The following is a 22,073-nucleotide window of genomic DNA, read 5'->3' on the forward strand; positions in this document are numbered from 1 at the left end:
GTCAATTTTAATTGTTCAGAACTGGTTTAGATGAAAAATTATAAATATTGATCTAGCCTTCAGATTCTTTCTGTGAGAAGAGGAAGTTACATTTTGCATTCGTTTATATTAGTACGCTAAAAAGAAATATAGAAAGTAAGAAAGTTCGCAGAGGTAATCGTACTTAACGGACGCTTGTCTATGGCAGTAAAACATACTACATTTATGACTGGTATTAGAAAATCGGGTTTCTCTGGGCGTCTGAAGAAATGCAATGCAACTAAACCATTTTCTCCTCGAAGAACAGGCAAATGTGAAGGAAAAAAGAAAAAAAAAAAAAAAAAAAAGAGAAAAGAGAACAGTTCGTACTCTGAAATAGCATTATTAGACCTACAAGAACTAGCCAATAGCTTATGAGGTATTTTATTGCCTATTGATATTGATATTCATTGCTTGAGACTGCAGCGGATACCTCTCACTTTTGGTCAGAAGAGAAGTTGTCAAAAGTTCTAATTTCCAATACCAACCACACGAAACAATCCCCCCCCCCCCCATGGACTTGTGTCTGTTTAGTCCAATTATCTTTGACGTTGTTCCCTTCTAACTCTATAGCCGTTGTATCCCTATTTCGTACACAATAATGAAGGAATGGAAAATGTTACTTTCTCCTCCCACAGAAACAAACTGAAAATTTTTTCAATGTTCCCAATTTCTCATTTAGACTAGTTTTAAGCAGTCAAAACTGACATCCAGATGACATTAAGTCAGACAGAATTGCTTAGGGAACACACTGGAACTATTTTCAGTAAGTTGCCGCCCTATAGCGAGGGCCAAGGCAGAAATGCATGAAATACACCGCCAGCTCAGTCATTCCAGCGGAGGACTGCAGTTTCGTGCTTATTAGCACTTATCAGTCCGGCATAGGAAGTGACTGAGCTGGAGGTGGAAAACCTCTTAAGGGAGCCAAGAGTGTCAAACAAACAGGTAGCTAATGTAGAATTAGCACTGACCAGACGAGTGACCGAAGCAATGGTTCGGTTCAACTCGAAGATTAAAGGCAATGCAAGGTATTTTCAGAAAGTTACCGCCCTATATGAGCCATTTGGCACTCTTGGCTCCCTTAAGAGGTTTTCCACCTCTAGTTAAGTCACTTCGTATGCCGGGCTGGTGAGTGTTAATAAGCACGAAACTACAGTCCTCGGCTGGAATGACAGCTGTCGGTGTATTTCGTGTATTTCTGACTTAGGCCTGGCTGTAGGACGGTAACTTACTGAAAATACCTTGTTTTGCCTTCGATCTTCGAGTTGAACCTAATCATTGCTTCGGTCACTCGTCTGGTCAGTGCTAATTCTATATTAGCTACCTGTTTGTTTGGCACTCTTGACTCCTTTAAGAGGTTTTTCACCTCTAGCTCAGTCACTTCCTGAGGGAGGATGCGTGCTTATTGCACGGGCTGATGAGTGCTAATAAGCACGAAACTGCAGTCCTCGGCTGGAATGATTGAGGTGGCGGTGTATTTCATGTATACTGGAACTAGCTGGCAAGCAAGTTGAAAGTCCCCGAAAACCCAGTTAACGCGAACACTATAGTAGTTATTTAGAAACAAATGTGTTGCAACTTCGTTTTGCTTCAATTGATTTCAGACATATTGCCCATCGAATGGGGACGCTTAATCTCCAGATTTTGCTTCAAAAGATGCTCAGGTCTCATATCAAAGTTTGCTTGCCGAATGTTCGCACCGATATATCGCAGAAACTGAGTGCCTACAAGAAGGAGCTTAAGGAGTTTGAGAAAGTCTTGGGAAACGTCCCAAATGGAAAGCAGTTTTATTTAATCAAGTAAGCAAATTTAGATCTTTTAAAATATGCAGTGATATTTTATTTATTATTAAAAAATAAGTGTTACTTTATATAAAGTTTGCTAAATTGGTGGTATCTGTATGTTCATGTCACCTTCGGATCCCTCGTGCACTTGGATGGTACCCTTAGGGTTCCCTATATGTTGTGCGAAACCCTAAGGTCTATAAAAACTACGTTCGATCTTAATACAGTATCTTTTTGATCCGAATCACCGTAATCCGAACATTCATTAATCCGAACGCCACCGAGAGGATATACATTCAGCTACGGTAGGTTACCAATTGGGACCAGTTTAAGGCGAAAATAAAGTTCTAAGAAACTAAAATCTATTTGTAAGCTCAATATAACAATCAAATATATGTTATTTCGCTCAGAATTAAGCCTCTGTAACGTAACCAAAATCTTGTAAGTAATTAAATGAATAGAAAGAAAAATAAATTCAACTGACACAGTGTACTTTTGATTAGTTGTGGCTACCTACGAGCTAGCTGTGGCCGCCTTATGTTCCACTTCTGGCCTATACAAAATTTTAGCTGTATAAGTAAAATCTGAGTCCAAATATTAAAGAAACATTAATGCAATCCATATAACAAAGCAGGGTTCCCCAACCTTCCTGTACCTAAGAGCACATTCTAGAATATTGGTCGGACGGCGGGCACTATTATTTTTTTCAAGCGTGTTATCAATAGTTAAACATAGTTAATAATACACTGGCCTCAAAAAATTAAGGTACAACATATTTTTCGAAGCTCACGATTAAAAAAATGGCAGTAACAATAAAATTGATAGTTTGCATGAATGATAATAACAAACTTTAAAACCATTTTAAAAAAAACCATAGCTGACACTTTTATTTTACATGAAAGAACATATCTTTATGAGAGAGAAAAAAAAGCAAATATCAAACTTGCGTATTTTTGTGTGTAAGTTGTGTTTATTTTCAACTGTTGTTGGCAGTTTCGGTGACAATAGTCAATAGAGTTTAGAAAATGTCTCAGAGACGTCGTTTGCTCGATTCGTTAAGGTGGTGGGCAGGTGAATGGATGGAAATGGGATTGTCTCAGGCTGAAGGTGCTAGACGTCTCAATGTGTCTCGTAGAGTTGTTCAGCGACTTTGGGATCAATACCAATCAGAAAATTCTGTATCCAGAAGAATTGTTCCAGGCCGACCACGAGCTACAACACCTGTAGATGATCGTTTTCTAGTTCTTTTGTCCCGAAGGAGAAGAACCACTACTGTGCCGCAGTTCGTTGCCGACCACTTTGTAACATCAGGAAGAAGAATCTCTGCTACTACGGTGCAAAATCGTCTTCACAATGCAGGTCTCTATGTAAGACGGCCAGTTGCGTGCGTTCCGCTCAGGGACCGAAGGATCCGCTTATGCTGGGCATGAGAACATGTTTCCTGGACCCAGCAGCAATGAGCTTCTATGCTGTTCACAGAGAAGTCCAGATTTGCATTGAAGAGTGATTCAGGGGGTCTACTGATCTGGAGGGAACAGCTCACTAGATAAAATCAATCTAACACTGTTGAAAGGCACATTTATAGAGATGGTGGAATCATGGTTTGGGCAGTGATCTCGCTCGGTGGTCACACTGACCTGCATGTGTTCCATGGAGGAACTCTGACTGGTCTGAGATATCGGGATGAGATCCTTGACCCATATGTCCGCCCATATTCTGGTGCTATTGGTAATGACTTCATTCTGATGGATTGTAATGCACGACCTCATCGAGGTCGGATTGTTGAGGAGTATCTTGAGGACCACGGTTTGGAACGAATGGAATGAATAGCTCGATTTCCAGACCTGAATTCGATAGAACATCTTTGGGACTATCTGGCAGACCAGTTACTGCTTTAAATCCTCTTCCAAGGTTGTTGCACGAGCTGGAACAAGGCTTACTCTGTGTCTGGTCTTCGCTTCCTATTCTGGTGTCCGACAACTTAATAAACAGCATGGAAAACCGTTACCACAAATGCATTTGAGTTAGTGGGGACACATCCCTTATTAGAACCTATTTTTGTATTGTTTCTATGTCATTTATATAACACTGTGATCTTCTGCTTTCTTCAAGAATGGACTTTTCAGCAAAAATTCCTTTTTTTTGTTATAAATCGTTTTTGCAATACACTTATGCAAATTTTTATGACGCACTCAATAAAAAGCTATTTAATGCACCTATCCTCCAAATTTTTTGTTCCTACATTCATTCATTTGCAAATTAGACGTAAAAAAAAAAACGGTTGTACCTTAATTTTTTGAGGCCAGGGCACATAACAAGTCAGGTATATGTAAGCAGTTCTAAAAATATATATTTAGCGCTTCAAAATTTAAATCGTTTTAAATGTTTCAAAATTTAAAACGATTTTATTCTATACGCTGATTTTTTGGGAAAGGAAAAAATTTGCTTTTCTCAATTTTTTTTAGAAATTCTCACGCATTACAGTGAATTTCCGGCCTCTGATGCTCTGAATTCAAACATTTCTACCTCCAGAGTTCTTCTGCTTTCTCGGGAACAAGGTCTTAAAATAATGCAGCTAGGTCGATTACATGTACTTGACTTGTAAAATGGCAAAGGTCCTGGTAACCAGCGTAGCTTTCGAACATAAAAAAATTCCGAAATGTCACTGATTATTTCCATGGAACTTTTCCGGATTTAGCGGGTTTTCATCAATTTCCTGTGAAAATCAAGTATTTTTGTCAAAAAGTTTCCTGAATTACTACAAGTTGTACGAATGCAGACTTCATTTGCGGGTGTGAAAATATTTTTAGCTACCAGTTTAAAGATAAACTGAGCGTATTTGATAAGTGTATCGGCGATTACTGGGCTTTCAGATTGACTTAAGGCCACTATATAAGGGGAGCAGCCTCGTCCGACATTTTTGTTCTAAAATTGTCGGTTGACAAAAATTAGACACAAATTAGTTTTACAAAAGCCTTGTTGCAGAAAACTGGTGTCCAAGCTTTAGATGTGTTGCCTGTTTGATGTTTGCTTATTTTTTTCGGTAAGTGAAGATTTAACTAATACATACAGGGTATGTATTATAAGTAATGAGAATGAGTCCACAAAAAATAATTTATTAGAGATATTGCTACATAACTTTGGCAGTCTTCAAAATATGCTCCTTGAGCATCAACGCACCTCTGCAGGCTACGTTTCAAGCGCTCCTTGGAAGTCACGAACCAAAACATCCATCTGAGCATGCGTGCACGCCCTTTTAACATCATCCAGGGTCCCCTGATGGCGCCCTTTGAGGCTTTGAGGGCGGTTTTCACTTTGGCGAAGAGGAAAAAGTCTGCTGGGGCAAGGTCAGGGCTGTAGAGACGCTGTGGAACTGTTACGATGCCATTTTTGTCAAGTTCTCGGCAACCACAAAGCACGAGTTTGGCGCAAATCTTTCTCATTCCAAGATCCTCAATGATGATTTTGTGCACAACCATTTTATCCATTCCCTAGCTGTTCTGCAATCATGCAAACACTTAAACGTTGGTACGTGTTCAGCAACTGTCGCACACGTTGCTCGTTTTCCGCGGTTGATAAGCGATCTGCACAAGGCTCTTCCTCCACTCTCCCGGCCTCTAAAAACTTGAGTTTGCGATAAGCTTTCCCTTCTGTACACTTGCTGAATCATTTCCAGTGTTGATGCAGTCAATTTTCCAAGGCGAATGCGGTAACGCTGTTCAATGCTTTGTTGCATTTTGAACTTGCACACACTTTTTTGAAGAGGCCTCAACCAAAGCCAGCAGGCGACTGCCGAGCGGAGCGGTATCAAGGTCGAAGGCCCCACTACCGACTCCAACCGATCGGAGCGCCCTCTGGCGTATAGCCGTGTCAGGACAAAAATATTCTTTTTACTTAAAATACATACCTGTATTTAAAAAAAAATAAGGTGTTAAAATGAGATTCATTCCAGTAAACATTTCCCGATACATTTTCGTTAAATTTGTGAACTATGTTATTGTTCTAGTGACATTTTACTCAACTTATCATCAGTTGTTTTACGAAATTGCAACCAGCGAATATTAAAACATATTTATAAATACTAGAAACAAGGTTGATTCCCCAATCGTCATGCGGTCCAGGAAGATTGGGTGCCGGGAACATTGGGGCCAATGTGCTCGGCGCCCATTCTGCTCATTTCGATCGTCATGGAACCAAAATGTCGGATAAGCCGGTCTGTCCTTTTCAAGTCATTCTATAGTGGGAAATCGGGAATATATAAAATAATACTCTTAAATAAGCAATAGATGGCAATCATAAATGCCAACTTTAGCAACTAACCATCCAAAAGAAGCTTTCTTTCCTTGCGAATGAGTGAGAGATTTCTAAAGAAGTAATTGGTGGCATTTGTAAAACAAGCGTAAGTGAGCACCGATTGTTTACTACAGAGGTTCCCAAACTTCAGACCTCCGCGGACCCCAACGAGAAAAACTACAAACTTCGCGGACCCCCCCCCCCTCCCCCGCTCCGGCGAGCGGAATATATTTTTCCTTTAAATTTAGTTATTCATTTGTTCTGTCTATTTTTAAGAGCTCATGTCTGGTTTCCATTTCTTACATTATTATTTTGGGGGTACCCCTTTCGCAGGGGTACTCCATAATTATAAAAAGCGACTGCAAACTATAGCATTTGAACTATTTCAGCCTTTGCTTGAAGATGTGAATGTTGACTATTAAATTTAGTCTTGAAAATTTTGGAGCAAAGTTTTATTTGAAGTATAATATCCCAGCTGTAAAAATGTGCCCCAATATTTGCATTTTACTTAATATAGTTTTGTAACAATATGAACTTCGTCATGTACACAAAATTAATTAATGTGTAGTGTGTTTACTTCCGAGAGTTCTGGGGGGGGGGGGGGGGTTGCCGCGTCCTGCATGTACGTAAGAAGCAATTTTTATTCCTGATAAACGTGCTTTCTCTTTGAATTAAAGTATCGTTACTAGTCCTTCAATCTCAATAATATTTAACTTTTTAGCTGGATAGCACCACGGACTCCCTCACTGTAAAAACCATTCAGAAACGTTACTGGAAAGTAGTGGGCAGCTGATATGCCCAATTTCTACCAGTAACATATCTTGAAAGGACTAGCACCTTTTTCCGCTAAAAATCAGCACCTTCCTGAAATTAACCTTGAATCTGTCTGAAGGGGCCGTGGTAGCTCGATCGGTAGAGTGTCGGATTCGGGGCCGGAGGGTCCTGAGTTCGAACCTCGATGGTCGAAGATCCACCGTCGTCATTAAAGGGGACTGGGCGACGTTAAATATGCTCTGGTCCCAATGTCCTCCAAGTGAAGCGATACCTCTGGGGGGTGCTAGCACCAGGTAGCTATTAGTTCCTGGTCTAGTTCTAAATTCTCATTAACTGTTGGATCCGGTGATGGTGCTGCCATCTATCGGTATAAAAAATAATGGAGGCAAGGCACTTAGTATGCGGCCCTCGACATAAATACAGTTGTAGTCAGTTGTGACACGGAATCGAAATCTGTCTGAAGGATATAGAGATCTCACCGGTTAAAGTCAGTCTAGAGTTTCCAAAGGGATTTCGGTAGATTTAGTACAATTGATTGGAATTTACTAAGAGCGCTGTGGCAGAATTGAAAGTTAGAACCAAGCAGCTCCATTGACTGCAGCTATCCAGAGACTAATTTGCCCTCAGTAGGTGCTTTGTCAACCTGGACGGCCCGTAATGAAAAGTAAAGACGATGCACCGAATAAACACACTCAATAAATCTTTAAACTGGTGGCTAAAAATATTTTTCGCATCAATGAGGGGTGCAACTTGATTCAGTTCAGGAAACTTTTTTGAAACAATACTTGATTTTACAGGGAAATGGATGAAAACCAGTGAAATCCCGCAACGTTCCATAGAAATAATAAGTAACGTTTCAGTTTTTTTTACAGTGCTGGCATGTACTCGCGGAACCCCAGAGGTCCGCGGACCACAGTTTGGGAAACTCTGGTTTACTAGACAGTTTTGCATTTCATTTTTTTAAAAATAAATTATTTCTTATTTCAAGTTTTCAAGTGTCTTGAACTGCCAGGAAATGACATTAAAAATTTTAGTATCTTCTTTTAAAATCTCAAAACCCTTTTTCAGCTGTATTTCACTTTTGACTAACTGAAATTCAACGTTTCTTTTTCTTCAAGTTTTCAGTGACTTTTAATGAAACACTTTTTTTTTTTCAGATTAATTCAAAACTTTATTGATGATTTGAACGTTAAAATGATGGGTTATTCTGAAGGTATTAACATGCGCGTGCTTACTGCCGGAGCTCAAATTCATTTTATACTCTACACGAGAGTGCAGGAAAAACTGGAATTGGTAAGTTCTAAAACTACTATCAAAAGGGCGGTGACTTATTTTACGTTTTGTTACAGGTACCGCGTGGAACTACTTGACTAGAAGGCCAAAAATATTTCAGTGAAAAAAAAATCATTTTTCAGACCTTGTTGCATGATTGGTGTTCAATTATTTTAGTCTATAAAAGCAAAATATTTTTATAAATCATGTTTTAAAATAACTGAGAAAAATGAAAAACAAGTAAATAAATAATAGACAAGATAACACAAAAGGTAAATTAATAAAATTAAAGAAATAAAGAAGTAAAAATTTTTAATACTTCTTGGAACGGGAAACTGAGTTTTTGTTAGGTTTGCACAAAACTAGCTTTTGTTGATCTTCGTAACTTTTGTTTGCAACATGGAAGGCGAAGACTATATTGTGGCAATAATAGATTGAAACTTGATGTTGACAATGTTTACTTTTTAGGGGTGTAAAAGTTATTGCGTTAAGTTGAGATGATTTATTTCCGTAGTGGTAGTTTTGCGAAAACGTTTCAACTCAAATCAGCGCCAATGCAAGTAGCACGTTCCCTTTTCCCTGAACTCCTTAAAAAGAAGTAACCATTGTCAAGGTCATGCTTCAAATGATCAGAGTCACATTCTATGGCTATAGTTATTTTTAATACGTTAAGCAGAGCGGGTTCTGAGCCATTATTGGAACCAAAATGTTGGTTAAGTCGGTTGTCCTGAAAGTGGCTTTACTAAACCAATATTAGCCAATAAAGCAAAATGAACCAAAACATTATTGAAAGAAACTACTAACATCATTTGAGGCAGTGAGAAGCAAATGGACGTAAGGGGCCATTCATTAATTACGTAAGGAAGGTGTTGGCAATTTTTTGCTCCCCCCCCCCATGTAAGGGTACATAAGATTTTTCACCCCTCCCCCTTCCGGTGCTATTCTTACGTAAGATTCCATTTCGTTTTCCAAAATAATAAAATAACGAATCCACGAATCTTGTATCACAGGAATCGTTATTAAATTCACTATAATTAAATTAAATCTTATTGTATCAAGAAATATTTACTAAAAAGTTGGAATCTAGACTAAATGTTTTTTCGACATTTTTTTTTTTGTATATGATGCGATACTAATTAAAAATAAAACATGCCATACCTAGTGCGATTTTTTTAAATTTTATTTTACACCATTCATTCTTTACAAAACAAATAAAATACAGCTCAACCTAAGTTTTTTATCTTCCAGACACAAATAAAATACGATCTCTGCAAAACAACTTGACCGCGCGATTTCTAATGTAAAATATCGACTTGAAAAATATTACGTAAGAATGGGTTTGGACCCTCCCCCCCCCCCAAGTAAGGGTATGTAAAGATTTCTTCAACCCCCTCCCCCTCGGGACCTTTACGTAGTTAATGAATGGCCCATAAGTGGCAAAATAATAAATTTGGAAATAACCAGTAGAAATTATAGGTGAACTCCTCCTCTGTCTTGGGGCTAGAGATAGTACTAGTAGCCCTGGTAGGTAATGCTATACTGCATGATTTAGAGAATAATTTCAATGAAAGCCTATCTAGAACCTCATCTTTAAACGCGTTTCACTCAAAACTTGAAAATGTCCACTAACATCCCTTTTTTTCTTTCTCACAACCTCATTTTACGTATGTATCTTCGTAAGGGATGTGCTGAATTTCTTGTTGAACTTGATAATCTAATGACTGTCTCAGTAACTAAGCTGGGTTTAAAATGAATGTTATTCGTTTTTACGTACCTTTTATTTTGCAGAACGGTTAGCTCAAGAAATTTCTGACAAGGTAAATAGAAAAAATGGAGAATAGAACAGTGTTTACATAGAAATTAATTATGCATCCAGGGTGCCCTCACAAACTTTTTAGTATTGAAGCGTTTTATTTTTTCTTATTGTTAACTGCAATTCAACTGGAGGGCGGTTTATAATGTTGTTTCTTCCTGAGAGATGGCGGATGGACTGTAGACAGAAGTGAATCACTTCATTCAGAATAAGCACGGACGCACCACGTAGTTAAGTTCTTACTGCTTGCGCGTTCTCGCTGATCCTACCTATTACAAAATGAAATGTTCTGTTACCGTTTCCAGTTCATCAGCTATCTCTCCGCGGTTGACCGAGGAGTGGCTACAGCAACATTTTGGTTTTTTTATTATTTTTAAACATGGCTTTTCGTTTCAAGTATGCGTCAATGTTACTTTGAAGCACTAGCGCGGCCAGAAATACCTTCTGGAGGGTTTTTTTTTAATCAAAAATACCTACTGGAGAGGATTTTTTTGATTAAGAATACCTTCTGGAGCGAGTTTTTAGAGCAGCAAAAAAAAAAAAAACCTTCTGAAAGGGGATTTTTTGATCAAAAATACCTTCTGGAAAGGGTTTTTTGATCAAAAATACCTTCTGGAGAGGATGTTTTGATCAAAAATACTTTCTGAGGGGGATTTTTTTGATCAAAAATACTTTTTGCATGGTTTTGTTTTTAAGGAATCAAAACAGCCCTTTTATATGCAGAAACTACTGTATGATACTTGGAATTTGCATTTCTGTTAAAACCAATGCCTCTGGGAGGTGTTTTCATCTCCCCCCCCCTTTTGCTACGCCACTGCTTTGAAGCAGTGGTTGGAAGTAGCGCGCTACAAGTAGCGCGCTACAAGTAGCGACGCTACTGTAGTAGCTACATTTTTCAGTAGTTTGTAGTGTAGTGCACTACTTTTAAAAAAGAGTAGTGTAGTGAGTAGTTAGTTCGATACAAAAAAATAGTAGTTTGTAGCGATTTCTAAAAACTACTTTTTAATAAAGATTTTTTTTTTTTTTAAAGAAACAATTCGGTTTAAACGAATTTGACTCGAGCAAATCTTACGCGAGTACATCAATGGATGCAATAAGAAATAAGACTTATAAAAATACGAGATGACCTCTGGCATATCATTTTGACGCCATACGTTCTATCTGTCTGACGCCATTAGTTCGTTTGCAATTGTAATTTTCATATTTCGCCAAAATTTGTATTGAATAGAGCTTGACTTAAAAAGAAAAGTATATATGAATTAGCGATAACCGCCAATTTAGTAACCCCTTTGTTTTTTCTGACTCGGGAATGTCCCGTGGATGAACGTTTTAAACTTCAAAGAGATCCAACACTGTAAAAACATTTATTTTCGCGAAAATGAAGATATCGATGATTTTGCGAATTGAAAATTTCGTTAATTTTGTATGAACAAACCTAAATTTGAAAAAAAAATATATATATATATATACTAGCTGACCCAGCCACGCGTTGCTGTGGCAAAGAAGTTGGATTAAAATAAACTTTTACTCATTATTTTGATAGAATCAAATAAATATTTTTAATAGAGATTAAAATAGTATAGCCGATTTTAAGACATATGAGATTGATAATGGGCGTGATTCAATGTAAAAACGATTCCTAAATGTTCCTGAAAATTATGGGCAGCTGATGTGGCCAATTTCTGCCAGTAACATGTCATGCCAAAACCCGTAAAGTTTTCCGATAAAAGTTAATAACCTTCCTGAAATCATCTCGGAAGCATCTTGAAAAATTCGAAGATCTTCCCGTTTGAAGTTCGTCGTGTTTCTGGAACTTGAGTGTAAACTTAGGAAGGGATACGAAAAAAAGCTTAGCAACTTTCTGATTTATTAAGGAACTTCTATAAGCAGTAATGCAAACATAGCCAAAGCTTAGCCAGAACTGCAAGCAAGTATCGAAAATTTTTACTCAGTAACGTTTCGGATTTTTTTTTTTTTTTTTTTTTTTTTTTACAGTGCAGGCTGAAGAAAGTACTTATTGAATTCAGTAAGTACTAACTAAATTTTCTATGGAAAAAGCATTATACTTACGATTAGTAAATTTTGTAAGTATGACTTCCGCAAAAAAACAAAAAAAAAACTTGAAAGTGATAGTAAATATTGAAACTGATTGTAAAATAACCGAATGTAGAAACTAAGTGTAAACCACCATACACTTTTGGATTCTACACTACTTTTTATTCACCTCAGCTTTCTCTATAGTTTGTGATCAATAACTTCTTTACAAAATACACTAACTAAATTAAAAACATATAAAAATTAAATTTTTTCAATGAAGTAGATAACATTGACTTCGAACTATTGTTTCTATTATTTGAAAACTGAAAACTGTCTAAGCACTAAGTTGTGCACAATGTTCTCGCTTAACCAGTCTTTTGCTAATACGAAAAGTATGAAAACTTTCCACGTGAGAGTAGGCGATATATGGTTGCCCATAAGAGACATATTTATGTTTCAAGCCCAAACCGAAAGAAGACATTGTTTGTTCCTGAAATCCATTTATGGTCTTTGCAAAAGCTAAACGAATAAAAAATTGAAGCCTTTCAAATGTGTTTGAAAATTATGATGTTATTAATGGATTACGTGGCAACACAAACATTTCTCCTTTCAACTTTCTCGACAAAATTGCTGACTTTTGATGAAGAAACGTGCACCGTTGCGTAATTTAGGTATTTAAATCGCGAAAAAGAGTAAATTGTTGAGCCAATTTTCAACCGGAAATCGTGTAGTCGCATTTTTGGTGTATCCAGGGAATTTAAAAATTCAGTTGAAATGTTTACTGCTTTGTTTTCATCAACAACTGTATAAGCTTGTTCAGCATCAATGGGGAGCTTTTTTTTTTCCAGCCGTCAGTAATGGCTCATTATTCGCAATAATTGTAGCTAAGACAGCGTCTTTGCTCTGTTGTTGTACGTTGCAAATCAGTGTAAACTAAGTCGGTGGCCCAACTATCAAGTGACGGCATATCATAATAACTAAGTGGCAAATTTGAAATTGAAACGCAAAAACGTTCAGTTAAAACTAAAGCTTCATATTCATCTCTGGTGTAAAATCTGGATTTGGACATTTGTGTGTTTGTTAAACTTTATGAAATACGTCTTCAAACGTGAAAGTTATATAGTTTATCCTTAAAGAATAATGATTGTGTTGGGTAATGTGTCGTCAAAATTGTTTTAAACAGGTGACGAATACATTTTCTCCTTATGTCAAACCTGCATTAGAAAGTGTCAACTCCCAATGACTTTGTGCGACCAATAAATACAATTTGCGACATGCATCAGGGTATGTATTTGACAGTCGACAATTGACGATCCACAAATATTCCTATCTGTTCGTGAATGTTTACCGAAAACAAAACTGCTACAAAACCAGCGCGATTACAGAGGCAATTATGATTTTAAAAAATTAAATTTTTTGTTGTACTGTATATTTTGATACAGTTCAATTTCACCGTTTCCAATACTCAGCAATTGCTTAGAAAATACTTGTGCGATTAGATTATTTTGCGTTTATACTCGCATGTTCATGGCCAATCGCATTATCTGGACATTACGCTATAAAAACGATTGTTTTAAACATGCGTTGATTTCATCGGAATAATTGGTAATGTCTGCCGGAAGTCCCCAGACAGTATTCAGATGATTTCGCCTAAAAGTTTATCGTTGTCGTTCAAATCTTGTACAATCCTAGGATGTGCTTCGAATGAATGCTTTTACTCATGAGCCATAGTACACTTATCCCAAATTATAATTTCACTCTCTTGCAACACTACAGCCAAACCACGTTTTGTTTTTTTTTTTCTTTCTTTCTGTAATGTTATACATTACGTTTTGTTTGTTATGAATATCTAATAGGCAACTTTAAAGCTGAATGTGCTGTTCGTCTACCATCTAAAAAAGTAGCAGCAATGCCTGACGATGCAATTGTCACTGCATTTTTCTGTTGCGAACGTATGTTTGCAAGAATTAATGTTATTAAAAATCTCTTGGGTAACAAAATAAAGAAAATAATTGTTTTCCGCTTAAATTCATTAACCTTCCTGAAATTAACCTGGAATATTTTTGAAGAATTCAGTAGTCTTCTTGGTTAAAGGCAGTTATGATTCTGGCACCGTCAGAGTAGCCTAACGCAGGTTTAATATAACAGCCTGGAACATTCCTGCTTTTCTAAGAAAGCTCTCAAAGCATTAATACACGCATTGCCAACGCGAAGACAGACTCTCAAGCAAGTAGCTCGAATGTAACTCCTCTGCATCTCTTGCAACGTTTCGTGATCCAGATATCTTTTCGCACTCATTGGGTGTTGAGTCAATCTGGACGAACCGTAATCGCTCCGAAACCGATACACCTATTTAATACGTCTAGTTAATCTTGATACTGGTGGAGAAAAATACTTTTCACAACGGTGTGAAATCTGCAATTTGTAGCAATTCAAGGAAACGTTTTGAAAAATATAGTTGATTTTCTCAGGAAGTAAATAATAACCTGTAATATCCCGAAACGTTATATGGAAATTCTAAGCAGCATTTCTGAGTTTTTTTATCATGGTGTTTTTAGTAGTAAGTTATACGATGTTAGAGTTATATCAAATAATTAACTTACACCGCCATCTATTAAGAATTTTTAGAACTAAACAATTAATTCACACTATTATTGCATAATTAATATGAAATTTGCAATAAAAAATTATAAAAACTCTCCTATCTTTTAAGTTGGACCAAATGACACATAGATATGAAATTTGAGAAAAATCGGTTGAGTAGTTTCGGAGTTTACCCCGAACAAACATCGTGACACGAGATTTTTATATATATAAGACTAGCTGACCCAGCCACGCGTTGCTGTGGCAAAGAAGTTGGATTAAAATAAACTTTTACTCATTATTTTGATAGAATCAAATAAATATTTTTAATAGAGATTAAAATAGTATAGCCGATTTTAAGACATATGAGATTGATAATGGGCGTGATTCAATGTAAAAACGATTCCTAAATGTTCCTGAAAATTATGGGCAGCTGATGTGGCCAATTTCTGCCAGTAACATGTCATGCCAAAACCCGTAAAGTTTTCCGATAAAAGTTAATAACCTTCCTGAAATCATCTCGGAAGCATCTTGAAAAATTCGAAGATCTTCCCGTTTGAAGTTCGTCGTGTTTCTGGAACTTGAGTGTAAACTTAGGAAGGGATACGAAAAAAAGCTTAGCAACTTTCTGATTTATTAAGGAACTTCTATAAGCAGTAATGCAAACATAGCCAAAGCTTAGCCAGAACTGCAAGCAAGTATCGAAAATTTTTACTCAGTAACGTTTCGGATTTTTTTTTTTTTTTTTTTTTTTTTTTTTTTTTACAGTGCAGGCTGAAGAAAGTACTTATTGAATTCAGTAAGTACTAACTAAATTTTCTATGGAAAAAGCATTATACTTACGATTAGTAAATTTTGTAAGTATGACTTCCGCAAAAAAACAAAAAAAAAACTTGAAAGTGATAGTAAATATTGAAACTGATTGTAAAATAACCGAATGTAGAAACTAAGTGTAAACCACCATACACTTTTGGATTCTACACTACTTTTTATTCACCTCAGCTTTCTCTATAGTTTGTGATCAATAACTTCTTTACAAAATACACTAACTAAATTAAAAACATATAAAAATTAAATTTTTTCAATGAAGTAGATAACATTGACTTCGAACTATTGTTTCTATTATTTGAAAACTGAAAACTGTCTAAGCACTAAGTTGTGCACAATGTTCTCGCTTAACCAGTCTTTTGCTAATACGAAAAGTATGAAAACTTTCCACGTGAGAGTAGGCGATATATGGTTGCCCATAAGAGACATATTTATGTTTCAAGCCCAAACCGAAAGAAGACATTGTTTGTTCCTGAAATCCATTTATGGTCTTTGCAAAAGCTAAACGAATAAAAAATTGAAGCCTTTCAAATGTGTTTGAAAATTATGATGTTATTAATGGATTACGTGGCAACACAAACATTTCTCCTTTCAACTTTCTCGACAAAATTGCTGACTTTTGATGAAGAAACGTGCACCGTTGCGTAATTTAGGTATTTAAATCGCGAAAAAGAGTAAATTGTTGAGCCAATTTTCAACCGGAAATCGTGTAGTCGCATTTTTGGTGTATCCAGGGAATTTAAAAATTCAGTTGAAATGTTTACTGCTTTGTTTTCATCAACAACTGTATAAGCTTGTTCAGCATCAATGGGGAGCTTTTTTTTTTCCAGCCGTCAGTAATGGCTCATTATTCGCAATAATTGTAGCTAAGACAGCGTCTTTGCTCTGTTGTTGTACGTTGCAAATCAGTGTAAACTAAGTCGGTGGCCCAACTATCAAGTGACGGCATATCATAATAACTAAGTGGCAAATTTGAAATTGAAACGCAAAAACGTTCAGTTAAAACTAAAGCTTCATATTCATCTCTGGTGTAAAATCTGGATTTGGACATTTGTGTGTTTGTTAAACTTTATGAAATACGTCTTCAAACGTGAAAGTTATATAGTTTATCCTTAAAGAATAATGATTGTGTTGGGTAATGTGTCGTCAAAATTGTTTTAAACAGGTGACGAATACATTTTCTCCTTATGTCAAACCTGCATTAGAAAGTGTCAACTCCCAATGACTTTGTGCGACCAATAAATACAATTTGCGACATGCATCAGGGTATGTATTTGACAGTCGACAATTGACGATCCACAAATATTCCTATCTGTTCGTGAATGTTTACCGAAAACAAAACTGCTACAAAACCAGCGCGATTACAGAGGCAATTATGATTTTAAAAAATTAAATTTTTTGTTGTACTGTATATTTTGATACAGTTCAATTTCACCGTTTCCAATACTCAGCAATTGCTTAGAAAATACTTGTGCGATTAGATTATTTTGCGTTTATACTCGCATGTTCATGGCCAATCGCATTATCTGGACATTACGCTATAAAAACGATTGTTTTAAACATGCGTTGATTTCATCGGAATAATTGGTAATGTCTGCCGGAAGTCCCCAGACAGTATTCAGATGATTTCGCCTAAAAGTTTATCGTTGTCGTTCAAATCTTGTACAATCCTAGGATGTGCTTCGAATGAATGCTTTTACTCATGAGCCATAGTACACTTATCCCAAATTATAATTTCACTCTCTTGCAACACTACAGCCAAACCACGTTTTGTTTTTTTTTTTCTTTCTTTCTGTAATGTTATACATTACGTTTTGTTTGTTATGAATATCTAATAGGCAACTTTAAAGCTGAATGTGCTGTTCGTCTACCATCTAAAAAAGTAGCAGCAATGCCTGACGATGCAATTGTCACTGCATTTTTCTGTTGCGAACGTATGTTTGCAAGAATTAATGTTATTAAAAATCTCTTGGGTAACAAAATAAAGAAAATAATTGTTTTCCGCTTAAATTCATTAACCTTCCTGAAATTAACCTGGAATATTTTTGAAGAATTCAGTAGTCTTCTTGGTTAAAGGCAGTTATGATTCTGGCACCGTCAGAGTAGCCTAACGCAGGTTTAATATAACAGCCTGGAACATTCCTGCTTTTCTAAGAAAGCTCTCAAAGCATTAATACACGCATTGCCAACGCGAAGACAGACTCTCAAGCAAGTAGCTCGAATGTAACTCCTCTGCATCTCTTGCAACGTTTCGTGATCCAGATATCTTTTCGCACTCATTGGGTGTTGAGTCAATCTGGACGAACCGTAATCGCTCCGAAACCGATACACCTATTTAATACGTCTAGTTAATCTTGATACTGGTGGAGAAAAATACTTTTCACAACGGTGTGAAATCTGCAATTTGTAGCAATTCAAGGAAACGTTTTGAAAAATATAGTTGATTTTCTCAGGAAGTAAATAATAACCTGTAATATCCCGAAACGTTATATGGAAATTCTAAGCAGCATTTCTGAGTTTTTTTATCATGGTGTTTTTAGTAGTAAGTTATACGATGTTAGAGTTATATCAAATAATTAACTTACACCGCCATCTATTAAGAATTTTTAGAACTAAACAATTAATTCACACTATTATTGCATAATTAATATGAAATTTGCAATAAAAAATTATAAAAACTCTCCTATCTTTTAAGTTGGACCAAATGACACATAGATATGAAATTTGAGAAAAATCGGTTGAGTAGTTTCGGAGTTTACCCCGAACAAACATCGTGACACGAGATTTTTATATATATAAGATATAACATATGTATTTCGTGAAGCTTAAATTTTCAAGCTACTGTAAATGTTATAGATGAGGATGATATTGAATTTCCCTTGCTGGCTTACAATGAATACGAGAATTACGTGTTATGTAAGAGAAGAATAACGGACATTTTGGGGCGAAAAATAAATAATAGATAATTCTTAGTAATATTCCATGTTAAAATAATTTAATTTGTCAATCTAAACCTTTTTTTGTTCAATCCTCTTACCGTGTGTGTTTGCATTAGGGTGTCCGCCAAAAATCGAAAATTGATTTTTCAAGTCGCACACCATTTTATATTTTCCCGCTTACATCAAAACAATTGTAAAAAAGTTTCATATAATTTGAACAACTGCAACCAGTGCCAAATAAAAAAAAAAAAAAAAATTTAGAAACTCGAAATTTCTGTTGATAAAACGTTGCCCCCCTATACCCCGCATGCACCACAAAAACATTTATTCAAATTAGAAAACATTAAGGTATCCCCTACACTTGACCTAAAATTATAACTTTCTTCAAAAAAAAAAATTTTTTTTTTCGAAACATATTTTTTAAAATTTATGGTAAATTTTACGAAATTACCAAGCTGAAAAATATTAACAGTAAAGTAGGTAATTAGCGTTAAAATTACTCAAAGATATGGATTTTTTCAAGGTTAAGTTGAATTTTTCATTTCAAATGTATTATTTTTTTTGTTACTCTTTTCAAAATGTTGATCTGAAAATGAGCTCGCTAATAATTTTTGAACTTGATTTTTTATTTAAATTCATGTGAAAATTTTTAAAAGATATATATAAATAGGAAAAAAATTAATTATTTGAAGAAAATTATAATTTTTAGGCCAAGTGTGGGGTATCCAAATGATTTTTAATTTGAATAAATATTTTTTGTGGTACATGTGGGGAGTAGGAATTAGGGGCAACGTTTTATCAACAGGAATTTCGAATTTTTAAAAAGTTTTTTTTTTTGGAGGGGGGGGGGTGAGCTAGCATACAAATGCTGGTTTACACTTTCAGACGCAAGTCGGCACGGGTTGCCGTTATTCAACAAATTATATGAAAAATTTTTTTTCAAATTATTTTGACATAACTGGAAAAATATAAGAGGGTATGACTTGAAAAATCGACTCATTTTTTGTGGGACACACTAAACCAACTTATTTTATTTTATTTCATTTTTTTTTATTTTTGTTTATTTACTTATTTTTTGAAAAGTAGCGAAGTAGCGACTACATTTCAAAAGTAGTTTGTAGTTGCTACTTTTTAAAAAAAGTAGTTGTAGTTGTAGTTAACTACATTTGTAAGAAAGTAGCTGTAGTTGTAGTTCTCTACCAAAAAATGTAGTTTTTCCAACCACTGCTTTGAAGTATTAGCTCAATTGTGTAGTAAATTACATGATACTGAAAAAATAATGCCTTGATGAAGTATAAAACTTATTGCTTCTTTTCAATAGTCTTTGATACCAGACGAGGAAGAGCTAACCATTCTTGTTGCCAACTTATGCGGTGTCAGGTAAGAGTTTTCAATTAAATACAATAAGGATAAAGGGGAAAAAAGGGGGGATTTAAGGAGTTGAATTTATTAATTTTGATATATAAATATATTTATATTTGGTCGTTTACAGAAACTCTATATCAGTGCCATCGCTTGCTCTGGATGCTATGAATGGAAAATTACTTGAATTTTACAAAGAGCCTCTTGAAGAATCTGTTAATTGCGTGATGGATGTTTTAATCACTGCTGTCGAAGAATCAGCAAAATTGGTGAGTGGTCAATAAAAATCGAAATTTTTATTGGAGTACTCTGAATAACTGTGGATCAGGAATTAAAATGTAGCTCATTTGTTGAGTTTAGAGCAATAACTTGTTTTCATAATTAGTTTCAGTGATGTTCTCATCAATTTTTCTGAGGGTATACTCCCAGTAATCCATTATGCACAATATGTGTATGCGATTATAAGGCGTTTAAAAGGAGTTGGTTTGTTAATTGTTAAGAAATATACAGAAATACGGTTACTTGTGGGAAAATGTGGTTAACATAAAAATAATTTTTTTGCTTTAGGAGAATTTAAAAATGCGATGATGGAATATGAGCTATAAATGAAAATTTTAAATTTTTGAAGCTTGAGGGTATACGCTATAATTCTAAAAAATGTTTGAGAGTATACGGCGTATGTGGAGTATACCCTATGGGAACACCACTGATTAGTTTGTCAGAAGCAGTTGAGTTATCTGATTCTCCAAATGATGTGAGTTGGTAGTTTACCCTCATAAAGTAGAAGGTGCTCCACGAAAATAAGTTTGTTGCGATTAGTTTCTGCTGATTGTGCGCTTCTTAAATCTAACGGAGAAAATTGATACTATATTTGCACATTAGTGATCATTTAGCTTTATTTTCCAGTAGTTTTGATGTGTGTGAACATTTAAAACGATTGAAAATGTGCTTCGATTACGCCTAAATAAAAGTAGTAACTTCTTATGCATGAGAATCAATAAGGAGAAAATGACAATAGTTTTTCACATGTTGAGTACTTTGTATCATTGTTATTTGAACATTACTTAGAAAACTGTGAAGGTGTTATAACTCCAAAGGAAGACAAAAGTTAGCTTCAAACAAATGTAACGATACATGCAACTATGTATCGAGAACTGACTAGAAATCTTTTCTATTCGGGCAATCAAACGCGTCCTGATATTTTATTTGTGACGGCTAATTTATCGTAATTTAATTAAGAGCTAACACTATCTTCAAGCTAAAATAGTGTTTAGATCTTTAAAAGTATGATTTTTGAGCAATTGCGAATTGTTAATTTCTCTGAGTTGGTCGTAGTTAATGTTTCTTTGATTTTGGTAATGGTCCTTTGATCGGGGTCCGACTGTACTCGACCCTCTCGACTTAACACAATCCTCTTTTGGAAAAAAAAAAAAAACAAAAGCCTCCAGAGCACAACATCCAGCATCCAGTTCTTGGCATTCAATTAAATTTTGACACCTTGAATTAAATTACGTTTTCCGCGACCATAATTGCGATAAGAGCCTTTTGTAGAAACAAGAAGCCCAACGAGTAGGGTTCTATTGCAGTTCGTGATTGAGAGTAATTTGATTTCAAGATGTCAAAATTTAAATGAATGCCAGGGACTGGACAGGGTTGCCACGCACCTGGAAATTATGGAAAACCTGGAATTGTCAGGGAAAATGAAACACCTAAAATGGTCAGGGAATTGTCAGGGAAAGTCACAAATTATTGAAATTTCTGAAAATGTTAGGGAATCTCTCTCAATTTTTGCATCTGATAGGTGAAACTGTTGCTTAAAAATGTGGAAGTGCGTTAAATATTGCATTCCAGATAAGCAAATTTTCCTGATAGTTAAGAAGAAGAAAATCCAAGCTCATTTTTAAGTACTAAATGTAATAAGTAAAATAAATAAATAAATAAATTTTTAGAACAATCCATACATAAATTATGAAGCTCTGATTTATATCATTACGTTTTATTTTGCTTGTTTTGGGAAAAAAATCAAGCCTCGCATTACTAGTATTTTTCGCAAAGTACGTGTATTCGTACTAGCATTTTAATAGCCTTCATTCTACTTTTTTTTCTTTCTTTTTCATGAAATGAATGATCATAAAAGTTTAAAGCCTTAAAATTTTAGCTTTTATAGGTTTAAACTTGTTTTTTTTTTTTTTTTTTTTTTTTTTTTTGGGAAAGATGCGAACATTTTTTTTTTGAAAGTGACTTTGCCGAAAATTGCTTAGTGTGTTTGAGATTTCAGTCCATATGCATTCTTGAAGTTTTCCCATCATTTCAACGGTTGGAAGTTATTTAAATTAATTCTGGATTAGAATGACTTTATATATTTATTTT

At 35.4% G+C, this 22,073-nt stretch overlaps 1 protein-coding gene across 1 annotated transcript in view; it reads left to right on the forward strand.

The window, feature by feature from the left end:
- Positions 1–22,073, forward strand: part of LOC129227964 (dynamin-1-like) — a 57,590-nt gene that overhangs the window by 20,013 nt on the left and 15,504 nt on the right. The window contains exons 8-11 of the mRNA XM_054862589.1: positions 1,623–1,817; positions 8,027–8,162; positions 19,663–19,721; positions 19,834–19,972. Of these exons, the coding sequence (XP_054718564.1) occupies positions 1,623–1,817; positions 8,027–8,162; positions 19,663–19,721; positions 19,834–19,972 (529 nt within the window). The remainder of the gene's footprint in view (positions 1–1,622; positions 1,818–8,026; positions 8,163–19,662; positions 19,722–19,833; positions 19,973–22,073) is intronic.

Source organism: Uloborus diversus, chromosome 8 (assembly GCF_026930045.1).
Source record: "Uloborus diversus isolate 005 chromosome 8, Udiv.v.3.1, whole genome shotgun sequence".
NCBI lineage: Eukaryota > Metazoa > Arthropoda > Arachnida > Araneae > Uloboridae > Uloborus > Uloborus diversus.